Here is a 27114-nt window from a genome sequence, read left to right as displayed (position 1 = left end):
CAAGGCTATGGTTTTTCCAGTGGTCATGTATGGATGTGAGAGTTGGACTATAAAAAAAAGCTGAGTGCCAAAGAATTGATGCTTTTAAACTGTGGTATTGGAGAAGACTCTTGAGAATCCCTTGGACTGCAGGTAGATCCAACCAATCCATCCTAAAGGAGATCAGTCCTGGGTGTTCATTGGAAGGACTGATGTAGAAGCTGAAACTCCAATACTTTGGCCACCTGATGCAAAGAGCTAACTCATTGGAAAATACCCTGATGCTGGGAAAGATTGAGGGCAGGAGTAGAAGGGGACAACAGAGGATGAGATGGTTGGATGGCATGACCGACTCAATGGACATGGGTTTGGGTGGACTCTGGGAGTTGGTGATGGACAGGGAGGCCTGGTGTGCTGCGGTTCATGGGGTCGCAAAGAGTCAGGCACAACTGAGCAACTGAACTGAACAACACACACACACACACACACACACACACACACACATATATATATATATACTTTGAACTGAGGCATATCTATAAAGTGCATCTTTACAGTGACTTTATTTTTCAAATGGGATCAATGAGCACTGAACCCAGTGCCACTCTCCTCACATTAGGATAGTCATAACCCCCATTCTGTCCATAGACATCAAGTCTTTAACTGAGAGGAAAAGACTAGATGATATTGATATGACTACAGATCAGGACCAGAATGAGATACTACTTTACAGAAGTCACATGTGGAGAAAATAAAAGCTAGCATACCCTCCCACCAGTTTATAATTTCACCAAATTCGTAGACTTTATCTCATCAGATTTATTAGAGTCCTGCTCAGAAAGATCAATTATTGAGGAGTTCCTAAGTATGAAGAAAATGATTGGAAAGTGTTTTCTCTTTACCCCACATGTAAGTCAGAAATAAAAGGGAATCTTTTTTAAGAGCAGAAAGTTCATGACCCAAGGATATTAATGTCTAGGTTCTCAGACCGGAGATGGCTCTGCACTTGGGCAAACATATGATCATCCAGAAAACACTGTTTGAACAGTGCTTTAACACTCTGGAATCATTTGCTCATTGCCCTCCTTAACCCATTCTCTCCTCCTTCCTGCCTTGAAATTCCCTTCATTAAGTAGGCATTTAATCTCTAGAAGTTTGCTATTAAATATGCTACCTGGGAAACTTTTCTGAACTGTGCTTTAAGTGCAGATTGATTCATCAGATTATTTAGCTAACACTGTAATATGATAAAATATATTTAAATCTCATTGAAGAAACAGACAATACGTGTGAATTGACATCATAATTGTAATTTTGACTTCCTTACATCTGTGTTCGAAGATCTTGTTATATGGGTTTAATTTATATTTCTAACCTATTTTCCACTTTTCCCTTTCATATTACGTTCTAACTTTTTTCTATACAAACCTCACTTTTCTACATCTGTGACTTTGATCATTCTTTTTAGTCCTCACAGATGTCACTTCCTTGATATTTTGTCCATTGACAGATAAGATAACTTGAGACAGCTATTCACAGCAAATAGTTTAGCTCCACTGTATGCTTATGAGCTATTCATAACCATAATGTAGTTCATTCATAATGTAGTTTTCAAACACAGACTGTATAAGAATCACCTGGAGGGCTAGCCAAAGATGGAGATTTCACAGCTTCACCTCAAAGATTCTGATTTGGTAGTTCTATGAGGATCCAGAAGATGCATTAAATCCACCAGATGATTCCAGTGCAGGTCATTCCAGAACCTCTTTTAAAGACACTGTTCTAAAAACATCTCTCCTTTGTTTTTTAGATTTTTGCAAGACTTCCCAGAGATCATTTTTTTTAAAACAAAATTATCATTAAAAATTATTAATTCCCAGAAATTCCATTCAGAAATGCTAGAATACAAGCATTTTTACCCCCTGGCTGGATTGAAAGTATTTAGATGGAAGATAGCTAAATGTGGGTTAATGAAATTGCTATTAATCACTTTTTGAGAAAATGTAGGAATCCCAAGAACATGCTATAATTTGTATCACTTTTGTACTCCCTCTGCCAACTCTGTAGTTAAAAGAGTAACAAAACAACTGTTTATGAAAAGGACAGATTTAAGATGAAAATAATTCTTTTGCAAAACTCAGGAAATAGTATCAGAGCCTTCAGCCTGTGCTCTTCCAACTGGAGAATCCTGTATTTGTAATAAATTCCTTTTGCTCTGGATGAGTTCTGCATTTTCAATGAGGTTAACTTGGCAACATTCTAGTTGATTTTAATAAAAATAGCTGCTTTGAGGACAGGGAGCTGAGGTTGCCAAATTTACAGCTGCCTTGCACAATTACTCTTACACCTCCTTCAGGGCTACTTAGAACCAGTAAGCAAATTAAGTGTATCGATTGCAATTTTGTTGGTCTAACCCTGTTTTTTTTTTTTCCTCTTAAGGAATAAACGTGATTCCTTTCAGTATGTGTCTGTTCAGAGTGATCTCTTTTCTTTTCAGCCATAACACAAAGACAACATCATGGCTGGATCCACGACTTGCGAAAAAGGCTAAACCTCCAGAAGAGTGCAAAGAAAATGGTAAGTTATTTAAGTTTTTATGGTGTTTTGCCGTTGCACTTCAATAATGTGTCTATTTCTTAAAAGAGAGTCTTGTCTAAAGAAACTGTATTCTGATTGAGACAATTTTAAAGCTGTAATATTTAGTGCTCAGATAGGAGAGAGAATTAACTCGGCATTTCAGCAGTGCCATGTGGTTTTCCTTTTTCTCTGTAAGGTGACTGTGCTGGATATCAGAGCTCTGTCATCTCTGTGGGTTCTGTTTGACTCCTGGCCTTACTTTCCACCACCTACTAGGGAGTTTTTGTTTGCAATATGTCTCTCTGAGTACTCTGATCTTTTCATTGGAATTGAATATGGTGTATAGAGAAAAGTACTATGAAACTATAAGTAATACTTTATTTTTGTGTTGTGAGGCATAACATTCTAATAGTTACTAAGGAATGAATCCATGATTTAAAGATATATGTAAATATTCCTTCTTTCAACCAAGCATTTAAATACAATTAATTGCATGAATGTGCTGGGTTATCTTTAGTTTTTTACATTTCCCAATGTAATGGCATAACTTGCTTGAAAATCAACTGTTTTTATCTATGTGAAGGGTTTTTAACAATAATCCTGATGATTAAATGAATGAAAACCTTATTCTCGTATAGTAAATTATATAGATGAAATCTGTTACTGATGATACTTATAAGTTTTGTACTATTGAGTTTAATGTTGAAAGAGTACTTACAATTTGTCTAAAATGATAAATATCATATACTCCTGAAGATTCATTATTTGAACACATTCATAGTTTTTATCTGATCAAATTATTAGAGCCTTGTTCAGAGACAGCTCATCATTGAAGAGCTCTTAAAAGTGAGGAAAGTGATGAAGAATATTTACACTTTTTAAAAAGCTTTTAGAAAGTCAACTTTTTACGGTCTGTAATTCTAAAAGTCCTTTAATTTTGACATAATTCTGTCTCAGATAATATCAAGATGCTAGTGTTCATTCTTAAGTTATATGGTAAATATTCATAAGTTGGTTATACAACTGGGTTAAATTAAAAAATCAGTATACAATTTACACATACGTATTTGAATGCATTAGTCTCTAATTTTTATCACTTTAATTTTATATTCATAGCTATATCTGTATGCCTTCTGTATACAAGTATAGCTGTATGTATGTGAATTTTTTACAATTATATTGTGACATGAGATTTTGAGCACAATTAGGGTACATTTCATTGATACCCATAAGACATGTGTTGCAAAGTATCATTGGTTATAAATTAAAATGACCTGATCTGCTATATCTAGGAGTTACAATTTACTTATGCCACAGATGAATTCAGTGATTTTGCAGTTCTTTAACATGTTGAACTTCTCAGCTCTCTTGTTATTCTCTGAGTTGTTCTTTTTCATTATAAAAGGCGATTAAAGTCAAATCTTGAAATCCCGGGAGAGATGTGAGTTTAACATTTTGAATAACTATAACATTTCAATGTTATCAGTTTCTCCTATATCTATACTCGTCTGTCTTTTCAGGATGGTATATGCCTAAAATATACCAGTATCTCTGAATCCATTGGCCATTAAGAAATGAGTCCTAGAATAGAGTCTTATAGCTCATAATGGTTTTATAACTGGTTAATTACTGTTTTTCATTTTGTTCAAAATAAGTAGTCCACAGACTTTATTTCATATATTATTGGAGTATTTTACAATAGAAACTAATATCTAGGTAAAATGCTGTTGTTCCAGACACATAGCTTAGGTTTTATTAACAAGAAAAATACCTTTTTGTCATAATATTGCTTCTGTTTTACTTCTTTTTCTTTTATTTAAATTATTTAGGTTAAAATTGTTTAAAATATTGAGTGTTAGTGCATTGGTGTTGAGTCTACTAGTTAAGACAAGGTTCTTTATATGTTTCACAAGTCAATTCACATAAAAAATGGTAGTAATTTTCTGAATTGCTGAAATATGTGTAATATATGTTTAAAAAATGTGGAGGCTTAAGATGATAATATGTTTCACTGGCAAAGATTTATCCTTCTTCTACTAGGGAGATAGAATGGAGGCTAATTACCTTAATCTGATCAGAACTGGGTCAACGTGAGGTTGGACTGAGCTTTGGTGAGACCCAGTCTACATCTAGTTTGCTTTTTTCTCACAGTGTTTGCCCACCCAGAATTGTAGGTCAGCAAATATTTTCTATAGAGGGTCAGGTAATAAATACTTTAGGCTTTGGTTACCCAGTCTCTTTGCAGCTACTCATTGTTTAGAAAAGCGGCCAAAATCTATATATAAATAAAGAGCATGGATTTATTTCAATAAACATAGCTCAGGTACACAGAAACTTGAGATTTATATATTTTTACCAATTAAAATATTATTCTTCTTTTGTTTTTTTCTCAATTATTTAGAAGTGTATAAACAGTTTACTTACCCCTTGGACCATAAAAAATATAGGAGCAGGCTGGACTTGGTCCAGAGGATCAAACGTGGTCTAGTGGGTCCATGTGGAGCGTGCCCCTGAATAGCTCTTGAACACCAACAGTTAATTTTTTTTTCTACTTGACACTGCAAAACCACAAAAAAATCTGTGGTGCCTTTCAGGGGTTTTAGCTTATTTTAACGGAGAAAGCAATGACACCCCACTCCAGTACTCTTGCCTGGAAAATCCCATGGATGGAGGAGCCTGGTAGGCTGTAGTCCATGGGGTCGTTAAGAGTGGGACACGACTGAGCGACTTCACTTTCACTTTTACTTTCATGCACTGGAGAAGGAAATGGCAACCCACTCCAGTGTTCTTGCCTGGAGAATCCCAGGGACGGGGGAGCCTGGTGGGCTGCCGTCTATGGGGTCGCACAGAGTCGGACACAACTGAAGCAACTTAGCAGCAGCAGCAGCAGCAGCTTATTTTAAACTTCCACTTCAGTTCAATTCAGTTAATTCGCTCAGTCGTGTCCGACTCTTTGCAATCCCATGAATCGCAGCACGCCAGGCCTCCCTGTCCATCACCAACTCCCTGAGTTCACTCAGACTCACGTCCATCGAGTCAGTGATGCCATCCAGCCATCTCATCCTCTGCCGTCCCCTTCTCCTCCTGCCCCCAATCCCTCCCAGCATCAGAGTCTTTTCCAATGAGTCAACTCTTCGCATGAGGTGGCCAGAGTACTGGAGTTTCAGCTTTAGCATCAGTCCTCCCAAAGAATACCTAGGACTGATATCCCTTAGAATGGACTGGTTGGATCTCCTTGCAGTCCAAGGGACTCTCAAGAGTCTTCTCCAATACCACATTTCAAAAGCATCAATTCTTCGGTGCTCAGCTTTCTTCACAGTCCAGTTCTCACATCCATACATGACCACTAGAAAAACCATAGCCTTGACTAGACGGACCTTTGTGGGTAAAGTAATGTCTCTGCTTTTGAATATGCTATCTAGGTTGGTCATAACTTTCCTTCCAAGGAGTAAGTGTCTTTGAATTTCATGGCTGCAGTCACCATCTGCAGTGATTTTGGAAGCCAAAAAAATAAAGTCAGCCACTGTTTCTACTGTTTCCCATGAAGTGATGGGACCAGATGCCATGATCTTCGTTTTCTGAATGTTGAGTTTGAAGCCAACTTTTTCACTCTCCTATTTCATTTTCATCAAGAGTCTTTTTAGTTCCTCTTCACTTTCTGCCATAAAAGTGGTATCATCTGTATATCTGAGGTTATTGATATTTCTCCTGGCAATCTTGATTCCAGCTTATGCTTCTTCCAGTCCAGCGTTTCTCATGATGTACTCTGCACATAAGTTAAATAAGCAAGGTGACAATATATATCCTTGACGTACTCCTTTTCCTATTTGGAACCAGTCTGTTGTTTCATGTCCAGTTCTAACTGTTGCTTCCTGACCTGCATACAGGTTTCTCAAGAGGCAGATCAGGTGGTCTGGTATTCGCATCTCTTTCAGAATGTTCCACAGTTTATTGTGATCCACACAGTCAAAGGCTTTGGCACAGTCAATAAACCAGAAATAGATGTTTCTCTGGAATCTCTTGCTTTTTCGATGATCCAGCAGATGTTGGCAATTTGATCTCTGGTGCCTCTGCCTTTTCTAAAACCAGCTTGAACATCTGGAAGTTCACGGTTCACGTATTGCTGAAGCCTGGCTTGAATAATTTTGAGCATTACTTTGCTAGCATGTAAGATGAGTGCAATTGTGTAGTAGTTTGAGCATTCTTTGGCATTGCCTTTCTTTGGGATTGGAATGAAAACTGACCTTTTCCAGTCCTGTGGCCACTGCTGAGTTTTCCAAATTTGCTGGCATATTGAGTGTAGCACTTTCAGAGCATCATCTTTCAGGATTTGAAATAGCTCAACTGCAATTCCATCACCTCCACTAGTTTGTTCGTAGTGATGCTTTCTAAGGCCCACTTGACTTCACATTCCAGGATGTCTGGCTCTAGGTGAGTGATCACACCATCGTGATTATCTGGGTCGTGAAGATCTTTTTTGTACAGTTCTTCTGTGTATTCTTGCCACCTCCTCTTAATATCTTCTGCTTCTGTTAGGTCCCTACCATTTCTGTCCTTTATTGTGCCCATTTTTGCATGAAATGTTCCCTTGATATCTCTAATTTTCTTGAAGAGATCTCTAGTCTTTCCCATTCTATTGTTTTCCTCTATGTCTTTGCATTGATTGCTGAGGAAGGCTTTCTTATCTCTCCTTGCTATTTTTGGAACTCTGCATTCAGATGCTTATGTCTTTCCTTTTCTCCTTTGCTTTTCACTTCTCTTCTTTTTTTTTTTTTTTTTTTTTTTTTTTTACTTCTCTTCTTTTCACAGCTATTTGTAAGGCCTTCCCAGACAGCCATTTTGCGTTTTTGCATTTCTTTTCCATGGGGATGGTCTTGATCCCTGTCTCCTGTACAATGTCATGAACCTCAGTCCATAGTTCATCAGTCACTCTCAGATCTAGTCCCTTAAATCTATTTCTCACTTCCACTGTATAATCATAAGGAATTTGATTTAGGTCATACCTGAATGGTCTAGTAATTTTCCCTACTTTCTTCAATTTAGGTCTGAATTTGGCAATAACGAGTTCATGATCTGAGCCACAGTCAGCTCCCGGTCTTGTTTTTGCTGACTGTATAGAGCTTCTCCATCTTTGGCTGCAAAGAATATAATCAATCTGATTACAGTGTTGACCATCTGGTGATGTCCATGTGTAGTCTTCTCTTGTGTTGTTGAAAGTGGGTGTTTGCTATGACCATTGTGTTCTCTTGGCAAAACTCTATCAGTCTTTGCCCTGCTTCATTCCATACTCCAAGGCCAAATCTGCCTGTTACCCCAGGTGTTTCTTTACTTCTTACTTTTGCATTCCAGTCCCCTATAATGAAAAGGACATCTTTTTTGGGTGTTAGTTCTAAAAGGTCTTGTAGGTCTTCATAGAACCATTCAACTTCAGCTTCTTCAACGTTACTGGTTGGGGCATAGACTTGGATTACTGTGGTATTGAATGGTTTGCCTTGGAAATGAACAGAGATCATTCTGTCATTTTTGAGATTGCATCCAAGTACTGCATTTTGGACTCTTTTGTTGACCATGATGGCCAATCCATTTCTTCTAAGGGATTCCTGCCCACAGTAGTAGATATAATGGTCATCTGAGTTAAATTCACCCATTCCAATCCATTTTTGGAGAAGGCAATGGCACCCCAGTCCAGTTCTCTTGCCTGGAAAATCCCATGGGCGGAGGAGCCTGGTAGGCTGCAGTCCATGGGGTCGCTGAGGGTCAGGCACAACTGAGCAACTTCACTTTCACTTTTCACTTTCCTATATTGGAGAAGGAAATGGCAACCCACTCCAGTGTTCTTGCCTGGAGAATCCCAGGGACGGGGGAGCCTGGCGGGCTGCCGCCTATGGGGTCGCACAGAGTCGGGACTGACTGAAGCGACTTAGCAGCAGTCCATTTTAGTTCGCTGATTCCTAGAATGTCAACGTTCACTCTTGCCATCTCCTGTTTGACCACTCCAATTTGCCTTGATTCATGGACCTAATAGTCCACATTCCTATGCAATATTGCTCTTTACAGCATCGGACCTTGCATCTATCACCAGTCACATCCACAGCTGGGTATTCTTTTTGCTTTGGCTCCATCCCTTCATTCTTTCTGGAGTTATTTCTCCACTGATCTCCAGTAGCATATTGGGCACCTACCGACCCGGGGAGTTCCTCTTTCAGTATCCTATCATTTTACCTTTTCATACTGTTCATGGGGTTCTCAAGGCAAAAATACTGAAGTGGTTTGCCATTTCCTTCTCCAGTGGACCACATTCTGTCAGACCTCTCCACCCTGACCTGCCCGTCTTGGGTGGCCCCACAGGGCATGGCTTAGTTTCATTGAGTTAGACAAGGCTGTGTTCCATGTGATCATATTGACTAGTTTTCTGTGATTATGGTTTCAGTATGTCTGCCCTCTGATGCCCTCTCACAACACCTACCATCTTTTGGGTTTCTCTTACCTTGGACATGGGGTATCTCTTCACGTCTACTCCAGCAAAGCACAGCCACTGCTCCTTACCTTGGACGAGGGGTATCTCCTCTTCTGAACTTGACAGATATCATCATGGGGTGACTGGCATTGTTGGAGCCTGTCAGTCCCTCAAGATTCTGCAGCAGCCTGCCCATTTCTGTCACCCGCCATGATGGCCTTCTTCCCAGGTGAAGGCTGGATTCTTCTCACAGCCCAATCAACAAAAATGAACTACACATCTTTCCTTACCTCTCCAGGGTTCTTTCTTCTTCAGATTCTTAGACCATTTTAGATCTTTTATTTCAGCAGTTTTCTGATTCCCTTGTACTGCTTATTTTTACATTTAATCTAGATTTTCTGTGTGTTCTCTTGGGTTATAACCTGCTAACTTCATCCTACTAGTAGCAGAAATTTTATTGCAATAATTTTTAGATTATACAATTTAGACCTTACTGGGTTGCATACCATAAATTCTTTATTATCATTATAATTTATATTTAATCTCACAAGATTGAATCCCATGTTGTATATGTGTGCATATTTTATAAATGTACATATGATGGATGTGTATGTAGATATGGATTGCATCTGTAAATATATGCTTCTTCAGTTCTGTTTATATAGATGCCTGAAAGTAATTCTTCAGTCAACTATGAAGAGGAAGCTGAGTTAAACAGAGATGGGACCCTGATTTAAATTATCCTTGAATTAGAGAAGCACTAACAAATGTTTTCTTATTAGTATTAAGGGGAGAAAAGCCATCATGGATGACTCAATACAAATACTTACTAAACAACCACTTATTCTATTGAAACTAATCATTTTGCTTTTTGTTTGAAGAATAACATAACTACTAAACATATTTCCTTCTCTCACAGTATGGTTGCAAATACTGAAGTAATTGTGTTCTTTGTATTTGTCATGGCTCTGTGCATTTTTGGAATTTTAGCAACAAGTCTACATGGCAGAAAAAACTCACCACCTACCACTGGATTCTAATATTAGTATTTGGGGGAGTACTGTTTAGCACGCCAATATAGTCTTTAACAAAATGCAGATAGCAATTAACTGTTAAAGAATTCAGATGTAAGATTGCCTGAACTACATATAAAGCATTATCGTATTGTCCGCAGCCCTCAGAATTAGCACTGTGGTGTTTGAAATGTTTCCAGTCATAAACATCCCAGTGATGATACAGTCCCCGTGAATCACTGTATTAGGGTTAATATCAAAAGTAATTCAATCCCAGTGTGACTCCCCTTAAGGTTGAGAAATGACTAAACTCAGTAGGACTATGGTATTGTATTCAGGAAAGGACATTATGTAGAATTTTTCAAGGAAAGCTCTATTCTAAATCTCAGTCTGTGGGCTTTTAGGTAGCTACTTAATCTCTAGGAGCCTAGGTTTTCTGACCTGTAAAATGGAAGGGATATCTATATCACTCAAATTTAGTGTCACATACAGGAAGCACAGAGTTTGTTGTGCCATAGGCTCTAAACTGCTTCTTCACTTTCTTTCAAGTATGCTCTGAGCCAACAAATCAGCCTCATGAAAAACAAGGGCAAAGAAATTCAGAATAGTTGGCCTACCTTGAGAACCTTTAATTACTCTAGCGTGCTCTGAAGAGGTAGAAAAGAACAAACCCATCTAGGCTAAAATTATCCAGCTAGCTAATTTCAGCCTGGTTTTAGTAGACAGGCCATTGCCCTCACCACCATCTCCATTCTGTTAAAGTGGCTGTAAATTTCACAAAGAGAATTAAAGCTATGTGAATGGGATGCCTTCATGTGTGTATTTTGTATCTATGAATGTATTTGTCTCATGTTACCATAGGGGGGAAAATGCTTACATAATCTTAACCTTTTACGTACATGAAAACTGCTTTTCAGCTTATTTTAACTAAAGCCTGAACTATTACTTACTCTAGCTTAGAAAAAAAAGTCCAAAATATGTATGTCCAAAATACTCATAAGCAAAGATAGCATAAGCTTTGTTTCATAATAGTGATTAAATGGATGGATTTTTTCAAGAGAAGGAGGTTGCCTTTCTAAAATAATTGAAAACACTAATTTCAGGCCATTTCTTAAGTGAATTTTATAGAAATGACAGACAGATGTGGACATTTTTATTTTCATAGTTCAAATTCTGTCTCTTGACAACATAACTCATTTTCCTTAAATAGGGACTTTGAACTTTCTCACTGAATTTTTTTTTTGATGATTAGAGATCCTAGATTAAATATAACCAAATTAATATATCCCTTAAATATTTGGTTTTCTAATCTGATAAAACTGCCAGGATTATATTTGTAAAGTATCTTGAAATTTTTTCACTAGGAAGACTTAATAAAAAATAGTCTCTAAAGCTATTTACTATTCAAGTACTAAAACTTTAAAATTAAAAAGATACATTTATGTGTAAATATTGAACTCCTAATGTTTAAGTATTATGAACAAACTAATTTGAGTATTTTCTGTCTATACTGATATTTTGGGGTGTCTTTGTTTAAAAAAAAGAAGAAATTTAAAATTTCTTAATAGAAGCAATTAATTCTTATTCTACCAACTGTTAATTGTTTATATTGCTAGTCATTATTTTCTATAGCAACACTTTGAGATATGCTTTATCCAATAATATAGCACCGTTTCCTTGATTTCAGCTCAAGGCTGCTAAGAAAAAACAATATTTTAGGAATATGAATCTTTTTGGAGGAAATAATAAAATTAAAATAAATCATTGGGTAAATCAATGGATATTCCATTGTTGTGCACAGATACAAAATTCTGGGTTGTTCCTGGCTGGCATCTGTTCAAATTTGTCCCATTCAATTCTAAGTGCTTAGTGTCACAACAATTAAAATTGTTAAATATTTGAAATTTAATTCCTGTACCAATTATTTATTTTTCCCCTTCTACTATTCATATTTACTGTAACTGTCAAGTAGTACCTCATCCTTTAGTTCTCAACTTTTATGTTTAGGAATATGTTATATCTTTTCCTTACTCCTTGTGGCTCAGACTGTAAAGCATCTGCCTGCCATGCGGTAGACCTGGGTTCAATCCCTGAGTTAGGAAGATCCCCTGGAGGAGGAAATGGCAACCCACCCACTCCAGTACTCTTGCCTGGAAAATCTCATGGCTGGAGGAGTCTGGTCGGCCACAGTCCATGGGGTCGCAAAGAGTTGCACATGACTGAGACTTCACTTTCTTTTCTTTAATGCATACAAATTTAAAAATAATTTTGACATCACTGAAATTGTTCATAGCAGCAAAATTATTTCAGATTTTTTCAAATATAGCTGTTTTGGGAAAGCATTATAAATCCACAGGAAATAGCAAAGGAATGTACAAGGAATTCCCAAACACCCTTAATGAAGTCTCCCCTATGTTAATGTCTTATATAATACAATATCAAAATCAGGAAATTGACATTGATACAATGTACAGAACTTATTCATTCTTCACTAGTTATACAAGTACTCTTTTGTGCATTTTTCTATACAATTATACCATCTGTGTAGTTGCATATAACCATAACCACAATAAAGATTTGTTACCTTGAGACTCAAGCATTGCAGTCATACACATCTCCTCCCACTGCACAGTCCTTACCCCACTAATCTGTTCTCTGTTCGATTACTTTGTTATTTCAAAAATGTTGTACAAGTAGCATCATGCAGTGTATAAACTTTTGAGATTGCTTTTCCATTCAATTTAATTATGTAGAAATACATTCAAATGTGTATCTCAATGGCTTGCTTCTTTTTATGTACTATTGTTTGTTCATGCATTACTCATTGAAGGATATCTAAATTGTTTCCAGTTTTTAGCTAACACAAATAAAATTACTACAGACACTTATATACAGGTGTTTGTATGAACATAGGTTTCATTTCCCTGAGATGAATGTTCTAGATTGCAGTTACTAGGATATTATAGAAAGTGTTATTTTTGTTCAGTCACTCAGTCATGTCTGACTCTTTGCAACCCTATGAACTGCAGTATGCCAGGCTTCCCTGTCCTTCATTATTATCTCCTGGAGTTTGCTCAAACTCATGTGCACTGAGTCGATGATGCCATCCAACCATCTCATAGATGACAGAAAGTGTATCATTACTTTTAGAACAAACTACAAAACTATTTTTAGAGTGACTGTACCCATTTATTTCATTCCCACCAGCAGTGAAGGAGTGATCCAGTTTTACTGCATACTTGCTGGTGTTTGGTGTTACAACTTTTTTTTTTTTTTTATTTTAGCCATTTTGATAGACTATAATCATATTGCATTGTGGTTTCAATTTGTATTTCCATAATGGTTAACAATATTGAACATATTTTCATGTGATTGTCATTTATATATCCTTCTCAGCAGCATGTCTGATCATGTCTTTTGCCCAGTTTTTAATTAGACTGTTTTTTTAAATTCAGTTTTTAGAGTTCTTTACATATTCTGGTTATGTAAAGATACTTGCTTTGTACAATTGATCAGATATGTTTTGTACAAACATTATCTCTCTCAGTGTGTATTGGTCTTTTTATCCTCTTAACATTGTCTTTTGCAGAGAAAATGTTTTTAACTTTATTGAGGTCCAATTTATCAAATTTTCCTTTTATGAATCATGATTTTTATAAGTCTAAGGATTCTTCACCTAACCCTAGATATCAAACATTTTTTCATGTCTTTTTCCTAAATTGTATAGTTTTACATTTAAACCTGTGGTCTGTGTTGACTTAATTTTTGTATAGGGCATAAATTTTAGGTTCAGGTTCAGTTTTTCCCCTATGGATATCCAGCTACTCCAGCACCATTTGTTTAAAAGGCTATCTTTTCTCCATTGGATTGAGAGAGCAACTCTGTAATAAGTCATTAGGTGCCTCTGGTTTATGTATCTGTCTACATGCCAGTAACACACTTGATTCTTGTGGCTCTATAGTAAACCTTTATATTAGGGAACATTGATGCTGCCTAGTTTCTTCTTATTTTTTAAAAAAAGGAAAAGGAAAAATTGAGAAGGAAAGAGAAAGGAGCTTTAATTAATTGGGAAGAGATAACAATTCTGAACTTCTATGTGTGCTTGTATGTATAACTTCTAGTTACAGAGTGGTAAAAATGACAAATCTGAAAAAAAAAAGAATTTGAAAAATTCACTATTAGAGTGTATGATTGAACACATCTCTCTTACTACTCTGTATATTAAACAACCAAAAATAAGAAGAAATATATGAATAACAGAAATAGGATTATTGATCTAAAAGTTTTAACCAATGGAAAATATACTTCTCAAGCATACATAGTATTTTATAAACATTGGGTATGTAATAGTCAATAGAGTAGGTCTTTGCAAAATTTAAAGATGTCATTCCTATATTTGTAGAAAGCTTCAATTATATATCAGTAAAATGAAAACTAAAATAATCTCCACAATAGGAAATTTAAAACATATAAATCTTTTCCAACTTTATGTGATATAATTGACAAATGAAATGGTGTCAATTTAAAGCATGAAATATGATTATTTGATTGTCATCATTTAGTCATTAAGTCGGGTTTCCTAGGTGGCGCAAGTAGTAAAGAATTCACCTGCCAATGCAGGAGATACAAGAGGTGTAGGTTCAATTCCTGGGTCAGGAAACTTCCCTGGAGAAGGAAATGATAACTCACTGCAGTATTTCTTGCCTGGAAAATTCCATGGACAGAGGAGTGTGGTGGGCTACGGTCCATGGATTGCAAGGAGTCAGGCAGAACTGAGTACTCACTTGCTAGATGATTTGATACATATATATATTGTAAAATGATAAACACAATTTACCTAATATATCTATCAACTCATGATTACCTTTCTGTATCTATATGGTGAGAATATTAAAGATTTTTGCAACTTTCAAGTATATAGTACAGCACTATTAACTATAATCATTATGCTGTACATTAAATCATCAGAACTGATTCAACTTATAACTGAAAGTTTCCTCCTTTTGACCAATATCAGCTGGTTTCCCTTACTCCCCAGCCCTTGGCAACCACCATCCTACTCTCTGTTTCTATGTGTTTAGCTTCTTAGAATTCCACATATAAGTATGGTCACATAGTATTTGTCTTTCTCTGACATTTCCCGTAGCATACTACCCTCAAGGTCTATGCATGTTGTTGCAAATGGCAATATTTCCTTCTTTTTTATGTCTGAATAATATAGCATTGAGTATATATATCGTGTTTTCTTTACCCATTCAGTGTTCAATGGATACTTAAGTTGTTTCCATATCGTGGCTATTGTAAATAAAGTTGCAGTGAACATGGGAGTGCAAATATCTCTTTGAGGTAATAATGTAATTTCCTTCAGATATATGTGCAGAAGTGGGAGTGCAGGGTCATGTACAAGTTCTGTTTTTAATTTTTTTGAGGAACCTCCATACTGTTTTCCATAGTGGCTGTACCAATTTACGTTCCTCTCAATAGTGCATAAGTGATTCCTTTTTTTTTTTAATTTATTTTTAAACTTTACAATATTGTACTGGTTTTGCCAAACATCAAAATGAATCCGCAACAGGTATACACGTGTTCCCCATCCTGAACCCCCCTCCCTCCTCCCTCCCCATAGCATCCCTCTTACACTGTTGGTGGGAATGCAAACTAGTACAGCCACTATGGATAAAAGTGATTCCTTTTGAACATCTTTTGTCTTTTCGATAGTAGCCATTGTAACAGGTATGAGACGATAGGTCCTTGTGGTTCTGATTTGCATTTCCCTGATGATTAACAGCGTTGAGAACAGTTTCATGTACCTGTTTGTCTTCTTTCAATATATGTCTATTCAGGTCCTTTGTCAATTCTTAAAGTAGATTGATTTTTTGCTATTTATGTGCAAGTTGTTAATATATTTTATATATTAATCCATTTTCAGATTAATGTTTTGCAAATTTTTTCTGCCATTTAATAGATGTTTTCTGCCTTTTCATCATGTTGATCTTTTTCCTGTGTGGATTCTTCTTAGTTTGCTGTTTTCCCACTTGTTTAGCTTTGCGTTTGTTGCTTGTTCTGTTGGTGTGATTTCCAAAAATATTACCAAGATCAATGTCAAAGAGCTTTTTCCATATGTTTTCTTCTAGGATTTTAATGATTTCAGATCTTACATTTGAGTCTTTAAGCTCTTTTGAGTTAATTTTTGTGAGTGGTATAAGATAAATACCCAGTTTCATTTTTTGAATATGAATATCTAGTTTTCCCAACACAATTTGTTGGAGAGACTATCCTTTCCCCACTCAGTACTCTTAACTGCCTTATCAAGTACTAATTGACTTTAAATGCAAGTTTATTTGGGGGCTCTAAATTCTATTCCATTTGTCAATGTGCCTGTTTTTATGCCAGTCCCATACTGTTCAACTGCTTTAGCTTTGCAATATGATTTGAAGTCAGGAGGAAGGTTGATGCCTCCAGCTTTGTTTTTCCCTCCTTTGGATTGGTTAGCTATTTGGGATCTTTTGTGATTCCATGCAAATTTTACAACTTTTTTTTCTGTTCTGTGAAAAATTCCATTGGTATGCTATTAGAGATTGCGTTGAATCTACAGATGGCTTTAGGTAGCAAGAATATTTTAACAATAATAATTTATCAATTTCATCAACATGGGATTTTTTTACATTAAATGTGCCTCTTCGAAATCTTTCATCAATGTCTTATAGCTTTCAGTTGTACAGATCTTTTATTTCCTTAAATTTATTACTAGTATTTTTTTTCTTATTTTTGATGCTATTGTAAGTGGAATTGTTTTTTTTTTTTTTTTTATTTTGTTTTTCAGATTGTTGTTGTATGGAAATGCAACAATTATTATTTGTTACTTTTCTACAAATTTACTGAATTCATTAATTATTTCTAAGCACTTTTTGGTGTGGAGTTTTTAGGATTTTCTCTATATAAAATTATATCATTAGCAAACAGAGACCATTTTATTTCTATCGTAGAAAATGTTTCATGTACACTTGAGAAAATGTATTCTGCTGCTGTTGGATGAAATATTCTACATATCTAAGTCCATTTATTCCAAGATACAGTTTAAATCCAATATTTTCTTTTTAATATTCTATTGGATGATCTATCCATTGTTGAGAGTGAGGTATCAAAGTCTCCAACATTACTGTATCATCTATTTCCCCCTTCAGATCTGTATTTGCTTAATATTTAGGTTCTCCAGGATAAAATGCATATCTATGTCTATATACAGTTGCTATATTCTCTTGATTAATTGACCTCTTTATCATTACATAATGACCTTCTTTGTCTCTTGTTAAACTTTTTTTAAAGTCTATTTCATCTGATATAAGTTAGCACTCCTGCTGTCTTTTGATTTTCCCTTGTTTGGAATCTCTTTTTCCATCCATTCACCTTGAACTTATGTGTGCTTAAAGTTGAATTGAGTCTGTTTTAGGCAACATATAGTTGGGTCTTGTTTTTGTCCTTCTGGGATACCTGGATACGTTTCTCTTTTTTAATCTTCCTATATGTTACTTGAACTTGAAGATTCTATATTTATTTACTTGTATATTTTTCATAGTGGTTGGATTGAATGTTACAATAATGTGTAATTTATCATAATCTAATAATATTGACATATTGCTACCTAGAATTAAGTATAGCAGTTTTACTTCTAATTATGTTCCTTTAGCCTCTCCACTTTTTAAATATATTTGAGTTAAGCGTTTCCTCTGAAAGTGCAAGTGAAAAAAGTAATCATTTCCTCTAACATATGTTGAAATACTCCATTAAGTGTTGTTATAATGTTTGTTTTAGCTATCAAATACAATTTAAGAGGGCTTCCCTTGTAACTCAGTCAGTAAAAATTCCGCCTGCAGTGCAGGAGACCTGGGTTCAATCCCTGGGTTGGGAAGATCCCCTAGAGAAGGAAATGGTAACCCACTCCAGTATACTTGCCTGGAAAATCTCATGGACAGAGGAGCCTGGTGGGCTGCAGTCCATGGGATCACAAAGAGTCGGGCACGACTGAGCGACTAACACTTACTTACTTACTTACAATTTAAGAATTTCTCTAAGAGAATGATTATTTATCATCTGTTCCTCCTGGTGTCCCATTCCATTGAACTTTTCTAAAGTTCTGAGTTTTCTCCTGTTACCAGTTTTTTTGTTTTCTTTTGTATGTTTGCTTTGAGAACTTCAGTTAGCCATTCTTTAGGGCATGTCTGCTAATGACAAACTAAGTTGTTGGTGTTTTTTGGTTTTGTTTGTTTCCATCTAAACAGTGTATTTATTACCCTTCATTCATCCAGAGTATGAAATGTGTGCCACTTCTTTATGACCTCCAGTTTCAGATGAGAAATCCACTGTTACTTGAATTTGTGTTGGCTTGTAGATAGTATGACACTTTTCTTATTTAAGACTTTTTCTACCTTTCATTTTCAAACATTATGCTGTGTGTTGGTGTGAATTTCTCTTTTTTATTGGTTTATGCAAATTCTTGAATCTATAGGTTTATCTATTTTGCCAAGTTGGGAAATCCTTTGGCATAAATTTTTATTTATTGTTTTATTTCTTTGCCCTTTTTATCTTTTACTTCTGGAACTTTGATGATAGAAATGTCAGTATTTTTGTTACTGTCCTACAAGTCCCTGTGGCACTGTTCTTTTCTTTTTCGTGTTTTTTGTTCATATTGAATAAATTCTACTCCTCAGTCTTCAATTTCACTCTTCTATCCTCTGTTCAATTCACTCTGCTACTGAATCCACTCAGTGAGATTTGAATGCCTTATTTATTTATTTTTTTGTCATGCTACATGGCACATGGGATCCTAGTCCCCTGACCATGAATCGAACTCACATTCCCTGCATTGGAAACACAGAGTCTTAACCACTAGACTATCAGATGTCTAGTGTCCCAGTAAAATGTCCCAGATTTTTTTTCCAATTTTTTTTTCTATTCTGTGACTTACATTTTGTTATTTTTTACCATTTCTATTTATGTTCTGATTTTTTTTTCATTAGTTTCAAGGGAATTCACAATTTCTTGTTGAAACAATTTTATGATGGAGACTATAAAATTTTTGACAGATCATTCCAAAAATTGATTCCTCTTGATATTGGAATCAGTTGATTATCTCTTCTTATCCATTTTGAGATATTCCTAGTTATTGGTATAATGAATTTTATTTCACTTTATCCCGAACTGATTTTACATGGACTTTATAGACATTTAAAATAAAATATTTTATGTTAGTAGTAAGTGTCCCTGTTTAAATTTTGTATGCATATACTGACCCATTTTGTAGGCTGTGGTTTCAGATGCAGTATGGTTTTCAGAGCCCTCACTGTGCTATTTTAATCAGCTTGGTTCTTACTTGGGAGTTCCTGACTGATCCCTGCTTGTGCCATCTGCAAGCTGTGAAAGGGTCCTCCCTGAGTTGCTTGTTGTCACTAGTAGGGATGTGGGATTCTGGATCTATGGGATAAAAAATGTTACCCCTTGTGTATGTTCTCTGCCCACCTGGTAAAGGCAGGTGTAGGGCAGGGGATGGATCACCTACTTGGGACCCACTGATGTCATCATCTCAAGTGTGTCAGGCCATCACTCCTGATGGGGAATATGTTGGTCTCTCTGGGCTCCAAGATGCCAGCAAGGGCCTCACCATTGTAGCTAGGGTTAAATAAGCAGGGTGACAGTATACAGCCTTGACATACTCCTTTCCTGGTTTGGAACCAGTCTGTTGTTCCATGTCCAGTTCTAACTGTTGCTTCCTGACTTGCATATAGGTTTCTCAAGAGGCGGGTCAGGTGGCCTGGTATTCCCATCTCTTGAAGAATTTTCCACAGTTTATTGTGATCCACACAGTCAAAGGCTTTGGCATAGTCAATAAAGCAGAAATAGATGTTTTTCTGGAACTCTCTTGCTTTTTCGATGATCCAGCGGATGTTGGCAATTTGATCAATTCGCACAAATGTTCTATTCATTTTTGAATACTCCATTAGGTTCTGTTTCTATTATTGCTTATGTAATGCTAGATACTTCTGGCCTCTACTCCTACTCCAATAAGGTCTGTATTTGTTATTTTATTTTTATTTATTTACTTTATTCTTTAAAAGACTTATAAAACTCATCCTTTCTATTACTAAACTGTAAGTCTTACATGCAATCTTTTAATCTTTATTCTATACTTCCTTCATAAAATGCTTCATATAAGAAAATATTTCCTTTACTTATGAAATCTATTCTCTGAAAAATGTCTGTTTCCAAATATCTGATATCTCCTTCCACTATTCACATAATGTGCTTTCCCACTATTCTGTAACTCCTTGTTTTTCATATTCAACATAAATCCAGGGGTTTTGTCTTTGTATTTAAGGTTATTCATGATTTCTGTCTCATTCCATTTGATTCATTTTTCTTAGGTACATGGCCACAGGTTATTATTTTCTCTATTTCACTCTGATACACTAATATTTATTTTAAAGCACCCAAAAACAAAAAATCTATAAGAATCAAATAAGCATTCTTGAATCTTCCTTAAAACTAAAGTTCAAAAAGGTCCAAGTACCAACTTGGTATATTGATTTAACATGGATTTGAACCCCAAACCCTGAGGGAGCTTCTGATAAAATTATGACCCAAGAAAGGGTCAGATGAGCATTTAACTTGAAGTACCATGAACATCTTGGAATCATATTACAAAAAATGTCAGTTTCCAGGAGTTCAAGAGAATTTTAAACAAGAACATCAGGGTATTCTCCTTTGAATTGAGTTCCCTATGTCTCTGTTAATACATTTTAAGTTTAATAAATCTTATACACATTATAGGGCTTCCTAGGTAGTGCAGTGATAATCTGCCTGCCAATTTGGAGACCCAGGAGACATGGGTTTTATCCCTGTATTGGGAAGATCCCCTGGAGAAGGAAATAGCAACCCACTTCAGTATTCTTGCCTGGAGAATCTGGCAAGAATTCTTGCCAGAGGAGCCTGGCGGGCTATAATCTATGGGGTTGCAAAGAATCAGACACAACTGAGTGACTGCGCACATGCACATTGTATTTTCTGAGAAAATATCTATTACATTAGTTTCTTCCCCTTAAATGGAAAAATTACCATTAAATTCTACAGATGTAAGATTATATGTCTTCATCAGTATCTGTATGGGTTGCTGCTGCTGCTAAGTCGCATCAGTCGTGTCCGACTCTGTGCGACCCCATAGATGGCAGCCCACCAGGCAGGCTTCCCTGTCCCTGGGATTCTCCAGGCAAGAACACTGGAGTGGGTTGCCATTTCCTTCTCCAATGCGTGAAAGTGAAAAGTGAAAGTGAAGTCACTCAGTTGCGCCCGACTCTTAGCGACCCCATGGACTGCAGCCTACCAGGCTCCTCCATCCATGGGATTTTCCAGGCAAGAGTTGGGAGTGGGGTGCCATTACTTGTCCACTTGCCATTCAAATTCCACTGAGAACATGATTTATTTTGAGCAGGAAATCTATTCTTATGGAATGGAAAGCTTAGTTGAGGCTTATTGAACTTTTTTAAAGTATTGGTTTTTTTTACTCTCATAACAGGGGCTAGGCAATTCTCAGTCAGTCTTCATATGTAATTTAATTAGTTCCTAGTGCCTGGCGCTATGTCATGTTAGCTCTTTTCCAGCATAATTTTGAAATTACCTTTTCCACCAGTCTGAAACTCAGCTTTGTGAGTTTTCTTGAGAATTTAACTGAATGATGATCTTGTTGCTCATGTACTATTATACAGATTCCTTTTTGTATCATCTTACAACTCATAACTTACAACTAGCCAGATGTCTAATACCCTAAAATCAATGAATACCTCTTCAAAATTTGTTGGGAAAAAGTCCAGTTTGCATAGGTACATGTGGTAGTTGGTTCTTTTGCTCAAATAGGGTAGTATTCCTTTTGGTCTTGTTCTCATAGTAATACCAGTGTATGAGATAGTATCTGAGAAGACTTCTGTAACTTTTAAGGCACTGACACACGTTAAATTGATGTTGCTATCTTGGTGATGTCGAGTGTGTCATTGATATATGCTAGAGACTGTTCCCTGGTGATGAGAGGAGATCAGATGGTGATTTAAAAAGTAAAGCATTGAGTTCAAAGAGATTTTAGCTGTTACATGGCTTCTTCCCTTTTGTTATATATCTCATTGAATAGCTCATTTAACATCCCTCTCCGATCTTTTTTTCCCTCTCTTCTTTCCTCCTACTTCTGGGCTCTTTTACCTAATGACTTGTGACTTGGAGCTTTCTTTTAGCAAGTCTATTTGAAGTAAGGGAAGTTAAAGGGGCATTGTGTTTAGATCTCCATGTATGATTACATAAGAAATAAGTATTGTGTGTGTGTGTGTGTGTGTATTTTATATCATTGAATAGAGTAAAATGATATGGCATTAGAAATGCATCTGTGTCATTAGGGAGGATTTCTTTTATAAGATGGAATTTTTGGGCTAAGTGTTTTGAAAGACTGAAGAGGTATGCCATGACAGAGAAAAAGCAAAAGAAACATATTTTACGTGTGGTTTGACTTGAGGAAGATTTGAAATGGAAGAGTACAAGCAGGTTTTCCTGAAAGCTAAAATTTAAGCAGGTAAAGTCACATGTAGGTATAAAGATAGATGATCATAGAGAAAAGACAGAAACGTTATGAAGTCAGAAGAGATTGGAGCAGGTACTTGTATGCTATCAAAAAATAAATAAATTGATACATTGATAGCCTTAAGCAAAAAAAAAAAAAAAAATGTAGTTCTAACCCCAATCAAGAAGCTTACAGGTTATTTGAGGAATAGCTAAGAAATGGGACTAGTTGGTAGCAATCCAAAGACATAAAACGGCTCTGTGATCTTGTACCTCAGCGGCTTTTCGGGATATTTGTCGTTTATAAAGCATATTTATTTTCTCAAGAATTTTCACAGATGTTAAATTATTTCCCAGTAGCATGCCATAAAATAGTGAAAATTAATATTCTTATTAAGAGACCAAGGCTTAGAGAGTTACAGTGATTTACCCAAACCAGCTACTGGCAAACCTATTAATCCTTCCCTTGTGACTCTTTAGTTAGTGACCTTTCCCTCTAAAACACTGCCACTAGGCATGGGGTGGAACCCAGGGGTAAATACCATCAAAAGTCCCTGGGATTTATAAAGCTCATGTGTCTTCTCCTAAAAGATGCCAAGCATCAGTACCATTGTAGCAGCAGTCATGAACAGGAACTGAAAACAACAGCATATGTTTAGGATGATGCTAATTAGCATCGTTGCATAACTTGGGAATTCATGCTTAGAAGAATGCTTGAGTACTCTCCCAACACTCCATTGGGTTTATAACATCCCATTAAGTTGAATGGTATTGTGATTACCATTTGCTTGTATCTGTCAGCACACATGGTACCTGCCATGCTTAGAAATATAGTATTCCCTAAAGAATAGTAAAGCTGTCTTAAATTTATTAAATGTTTAGCTTGCTTCAAGGGCAATAATTTGTCCTTCAAAGAAAAGTTTTCTTTTTAAAAAAGGTATTTATTGAATCATAAACTGCCATAAGGTAGATAGATCTGTTAAATATTATTTATTGCTCTTTGGTTCCATAATCCCTGCTATCTATATTTGTCTGGTCTTTAAAGTCATTACCTTTTATTCAAAGGATGTGTTAATGCTTTGTATGGTATATGTATGTAAATTCATAGACAAATCTAGCAAAGAAACAATTTTTAACTAAGTGTGATTTAGAAGTTTTAATATTTTAATCCAGATTGGGGAACTAAATTTTGTCACAAAAACAAATTCATTATAGCAGCAAAAAAATGGTGATGAAACATGTATTGGGAAGGATAAAGAGATGATCATCATCAAACCTAATTATGGTAATAATTTAATACTGTCCAGATAGTGCTGAGCCATGTGACTCCAGAGAGGAAACCTAGATAGCAAGCAAGAATGTGGAATCTCTCCGGAGTCACACTACTTGGATGCAAACCCTGATTCTCCCCTTTATTGCCCATATGAACTTGGACAAATGACTAAACCTCTGGGTACCTCCATTTCTGCATCTATAAATAGAAGTAAAAATTAATCTTTCTCACAGGTTGCTGTGAATATTGAATGGATTAATATATTTGAAGTGTTTATATCAGTGCCTGACATTTAATAAATACTCTATAAGTAATTCCTCTTATTACTATTAAGCAAAATACATAGTTTTATTTCTAACAGCCTTCCCTCAGACTCCAATATGGAAGAAAATACTTTGAAATTTCCAGAAAAATATGTTTAATCATAAATAAAACCCAGAGAATTTATTTCAATACACTCAAGTTATCTACATCACCATTACTTTTTTTTTTGGCTTGCTGATTTATATTTTATTTTATTTTTTATTATTTATTTTATTTTTATTTTTTTTTACCTTACAATATTGTATTGGTTTTGCCATACATCAACATGAATCTGCCACGGGTGTACACATGTTCCCAATCCTGAACCCCCCTCCCTCCTCCCTCCCTGTATCATCCCTCTGGGTCATCCCAGTGCACCAGCCCCAAGCATCCTGTATCCTGCATCAAACCTAGACTGGCGATTCATTTCTTATATGATATTATACATGTTTCAATGCCATTCTCCCAAATCATCCCACCCTTTCCCTCTCCCACAGAGTCCAAAAGACTGTTCTATACATCTGTGTCTCTTTTGCTGTCTCACATACAGGGTTATTGTTACCATCTTACTTAATTCCATATATATGCATTAGTATACTGTATTGGTGTTTTTCTTTCTGGGTTACTTCACTCTGTATAATCGGCTCCAGTTTCATCCAGTTTATGTTGTTACTTTTATTAATAGGTATCAGGTATTGAGTAATTAGTGTGTGCCTAGCAGTAGCAGCAGCAATGTATTCACACAGAGAAGGCAATGGCACCCCACTCCAGTACTCTTGCCTTGAAAATCCCATGGATGGAGGAGCCTGGTAGGCTGCAGTCCATGGGGTCGTTAAGAGTCAGACATGACTGAGCGACTTCACTTTCACTTTTCACTTTAATGCACTGGAGAAGGAAATGGCAACCTACTTCTGTGTTCTTGCCTGGAGAATCCCAGGGACGGGGGAGCCTGGTGGGCTGCCATCTATGGGGTCGCACAGAGTTGGAAACGACTGAAGCGACTTAGCAGCATTACATGTATTTTCTCATTTAATCCCCATGATAGCTCAGTGAGATGTGTATCATTATCCCCATTTTATTGAAAAGGAAGCTTGTGATTAGTTCATTCTTCTAATAAACTTAGAAAATAAAAGAAGACTTAGAAAATAAAATCTATGCAAATGTAGCTCCATATATGTCAGCCTTTTCTTCTAATTTCTCACTCCATTTTAATTGTTTTGGTAGCACTGAAATAGCATGAGTATACTTCCTTTTATGAAAGAGCAATAGATAGTATCATCCTAAATGTGATTTTCCTAATGAAATAAAGCTGATTAAAAAGTTAACCTTTTCAAAAAATAATTCACTGCTGGTGTAATATAATCAATAGTCTATAATATAATATATCCAATAATATAATCAATATATTCAATAATATAATCAATAGTTCACTTTGGGTGTGAGATGACTAAAATATAAATTTTCCATTCTTAGTTGAGTACAAGATATATATATTTACTACTGCCACAGAACACAGAGAATCTTATTATATTGCACAAGAGTTTATTTAATGAATAATTTAATGAATGTTAGAACCTTTGCAAAGAATCACTTGGTTTAATTTTGCTGTGAATCAGTTCATTTTTCCTTCAATATTGCATTTTTCCTCTGGTCAAATTTTAAGGCTTACCTCAAAGACATGTTAAATTGGATCTTATGCTAGTTTATGCATCCTGAGGTTGACAGTAAAGCTGACTTTATTGTAAAGCATTTTATTCCATGGAAAAGAAAACTGTGAGTCTCAGTCATTTGAACCCCACCCAACATAAGGCAATGGCAACCCACTCCAGTACTCTTGCCTGGAAAATCCCATGGACAGAGGAGCCTGGTGGGCTTCAGTCCCTGGGGTCGCTGCAAGTTGGACACGACTGAGCAGCTTTACTTTCAGTTTTCACTTTCATGCATTGGAGAAGGAAATGGCAACCCACTCCAGTGTTCTTGCCTGGAGAATCCCAGGGACGGGGGAGCCTGGTGGGCTGCCATCTATGAGGTCACACAGAGTTGGACATGACTGAAACGACTTAGCAGCAGCAACAGCAGCAACAGATCCATTGTATTCAGCCAATAGATCAGGACTTTCATTCTATCTAAATATATGTCCCTGTAAACATAAATAAATTATTATTTCTCTGAATTTCTGTATGTTCTATGGAAGTAGTGGCTGACTTCCACTTTAGTGGCTGACCCCAATTGCTTCCCAAGTCCATGTATATTTTGTAACATCCTTAAAGCAGAAGATTCATAGATTTTGACCATCACATGCTCAAAAATTATCTAGAGCCTTGATTATGTTGCATCAAAATTGAATTATGAAAACAAAGGTTAATTATATTGATCAAGTTTATTCCGTTAAGAAGAAAATTAAAAGTGTATTTTTAATTTATTTTTCTATAGTCAATCATCCATAATCCCCACAACTAAATAAAGGAAAAACAATGCATTAATGTATATTAATGCAGTCTAGACAATTTCTTATTGTTAATTCTCTCCCAATTTCCTATTAATTTTATTTTTTAAGTTAAGCAGTGCTAAATAAACAGTTTTATTGTTTAATGAATGCAGTAGATGTAAATGACATATTCCACAGATGATTAAATGGTAGAAAATGTAGTTTTGTTTTTTGTTTTTTTTAATGAGATAATAATAATCTGTCTTAAAATTTAGTCCCCTTTGGGTCAAGAATGATATCTCCACCTGCATCATGCCAGGCACAGAGCCAGAGGTTTGGACTGTAGAGATTGAAAAAATATTGCTTATAAGGTGGTTTTACGTCCTGTTAATGAGACAAACAAATGTTTGGAACTTTTCAGTGCAAAATGGTAGAGACGGACTTACATAAGGGGCTTAAGGAAGAGAAGAGGAAGACTGAAGGCATCCAGAGC

General features: G+C 36.0%; 1 protein-coding gene across 12 annotated transcripts in view; it reads left to right on the top strand.

Annotated features, from left to right (window-relative positions):
* Positions 1-27114, top strand: part of MAGI2 (membrane associated guanylate kinase, WW and PDZ domain containing 2) — a 1464809-nt gene that overhangs the window by 960082 nt on the left and 477613 nt on the right. For all 12 annotated transcript variants that reach the window (XM_027539773.1, XM_027539768.1, XM_027539771.1 and 9 more), the window contains one exon: positions 2477-2556. In XM_027539773.1, the coding sequence (XP_027395574.1) occupies positions 2477-2556 (80 nt within the window). The remainder of the gene's footprint in view (positions 1-2476; positions 2557-27114) is intronic.

Source organism: Bos indicus x Bos taurus, chromosome 4 (genome assembly GCF_003369695.1).
Source record: "Bos indicus x Bos taurus breed Angus x Brahman F1 hybrid chromosome 4, Bos_hybrid_MaternalHap_v2.0, whole genome shotgun sequence".
Taxonomy (NCBI): domain Eukaryota; kingdom Metazoa; phylum Chordata; class Mammalia; order Artiodactyla; family Bovidae; genus Bos; species Bos indicus x Bos taurus.
Note: the sequence above shows the minus strand (reverse complement) of the source record. Positions and strands in the feature narration are given on the sequence as shown.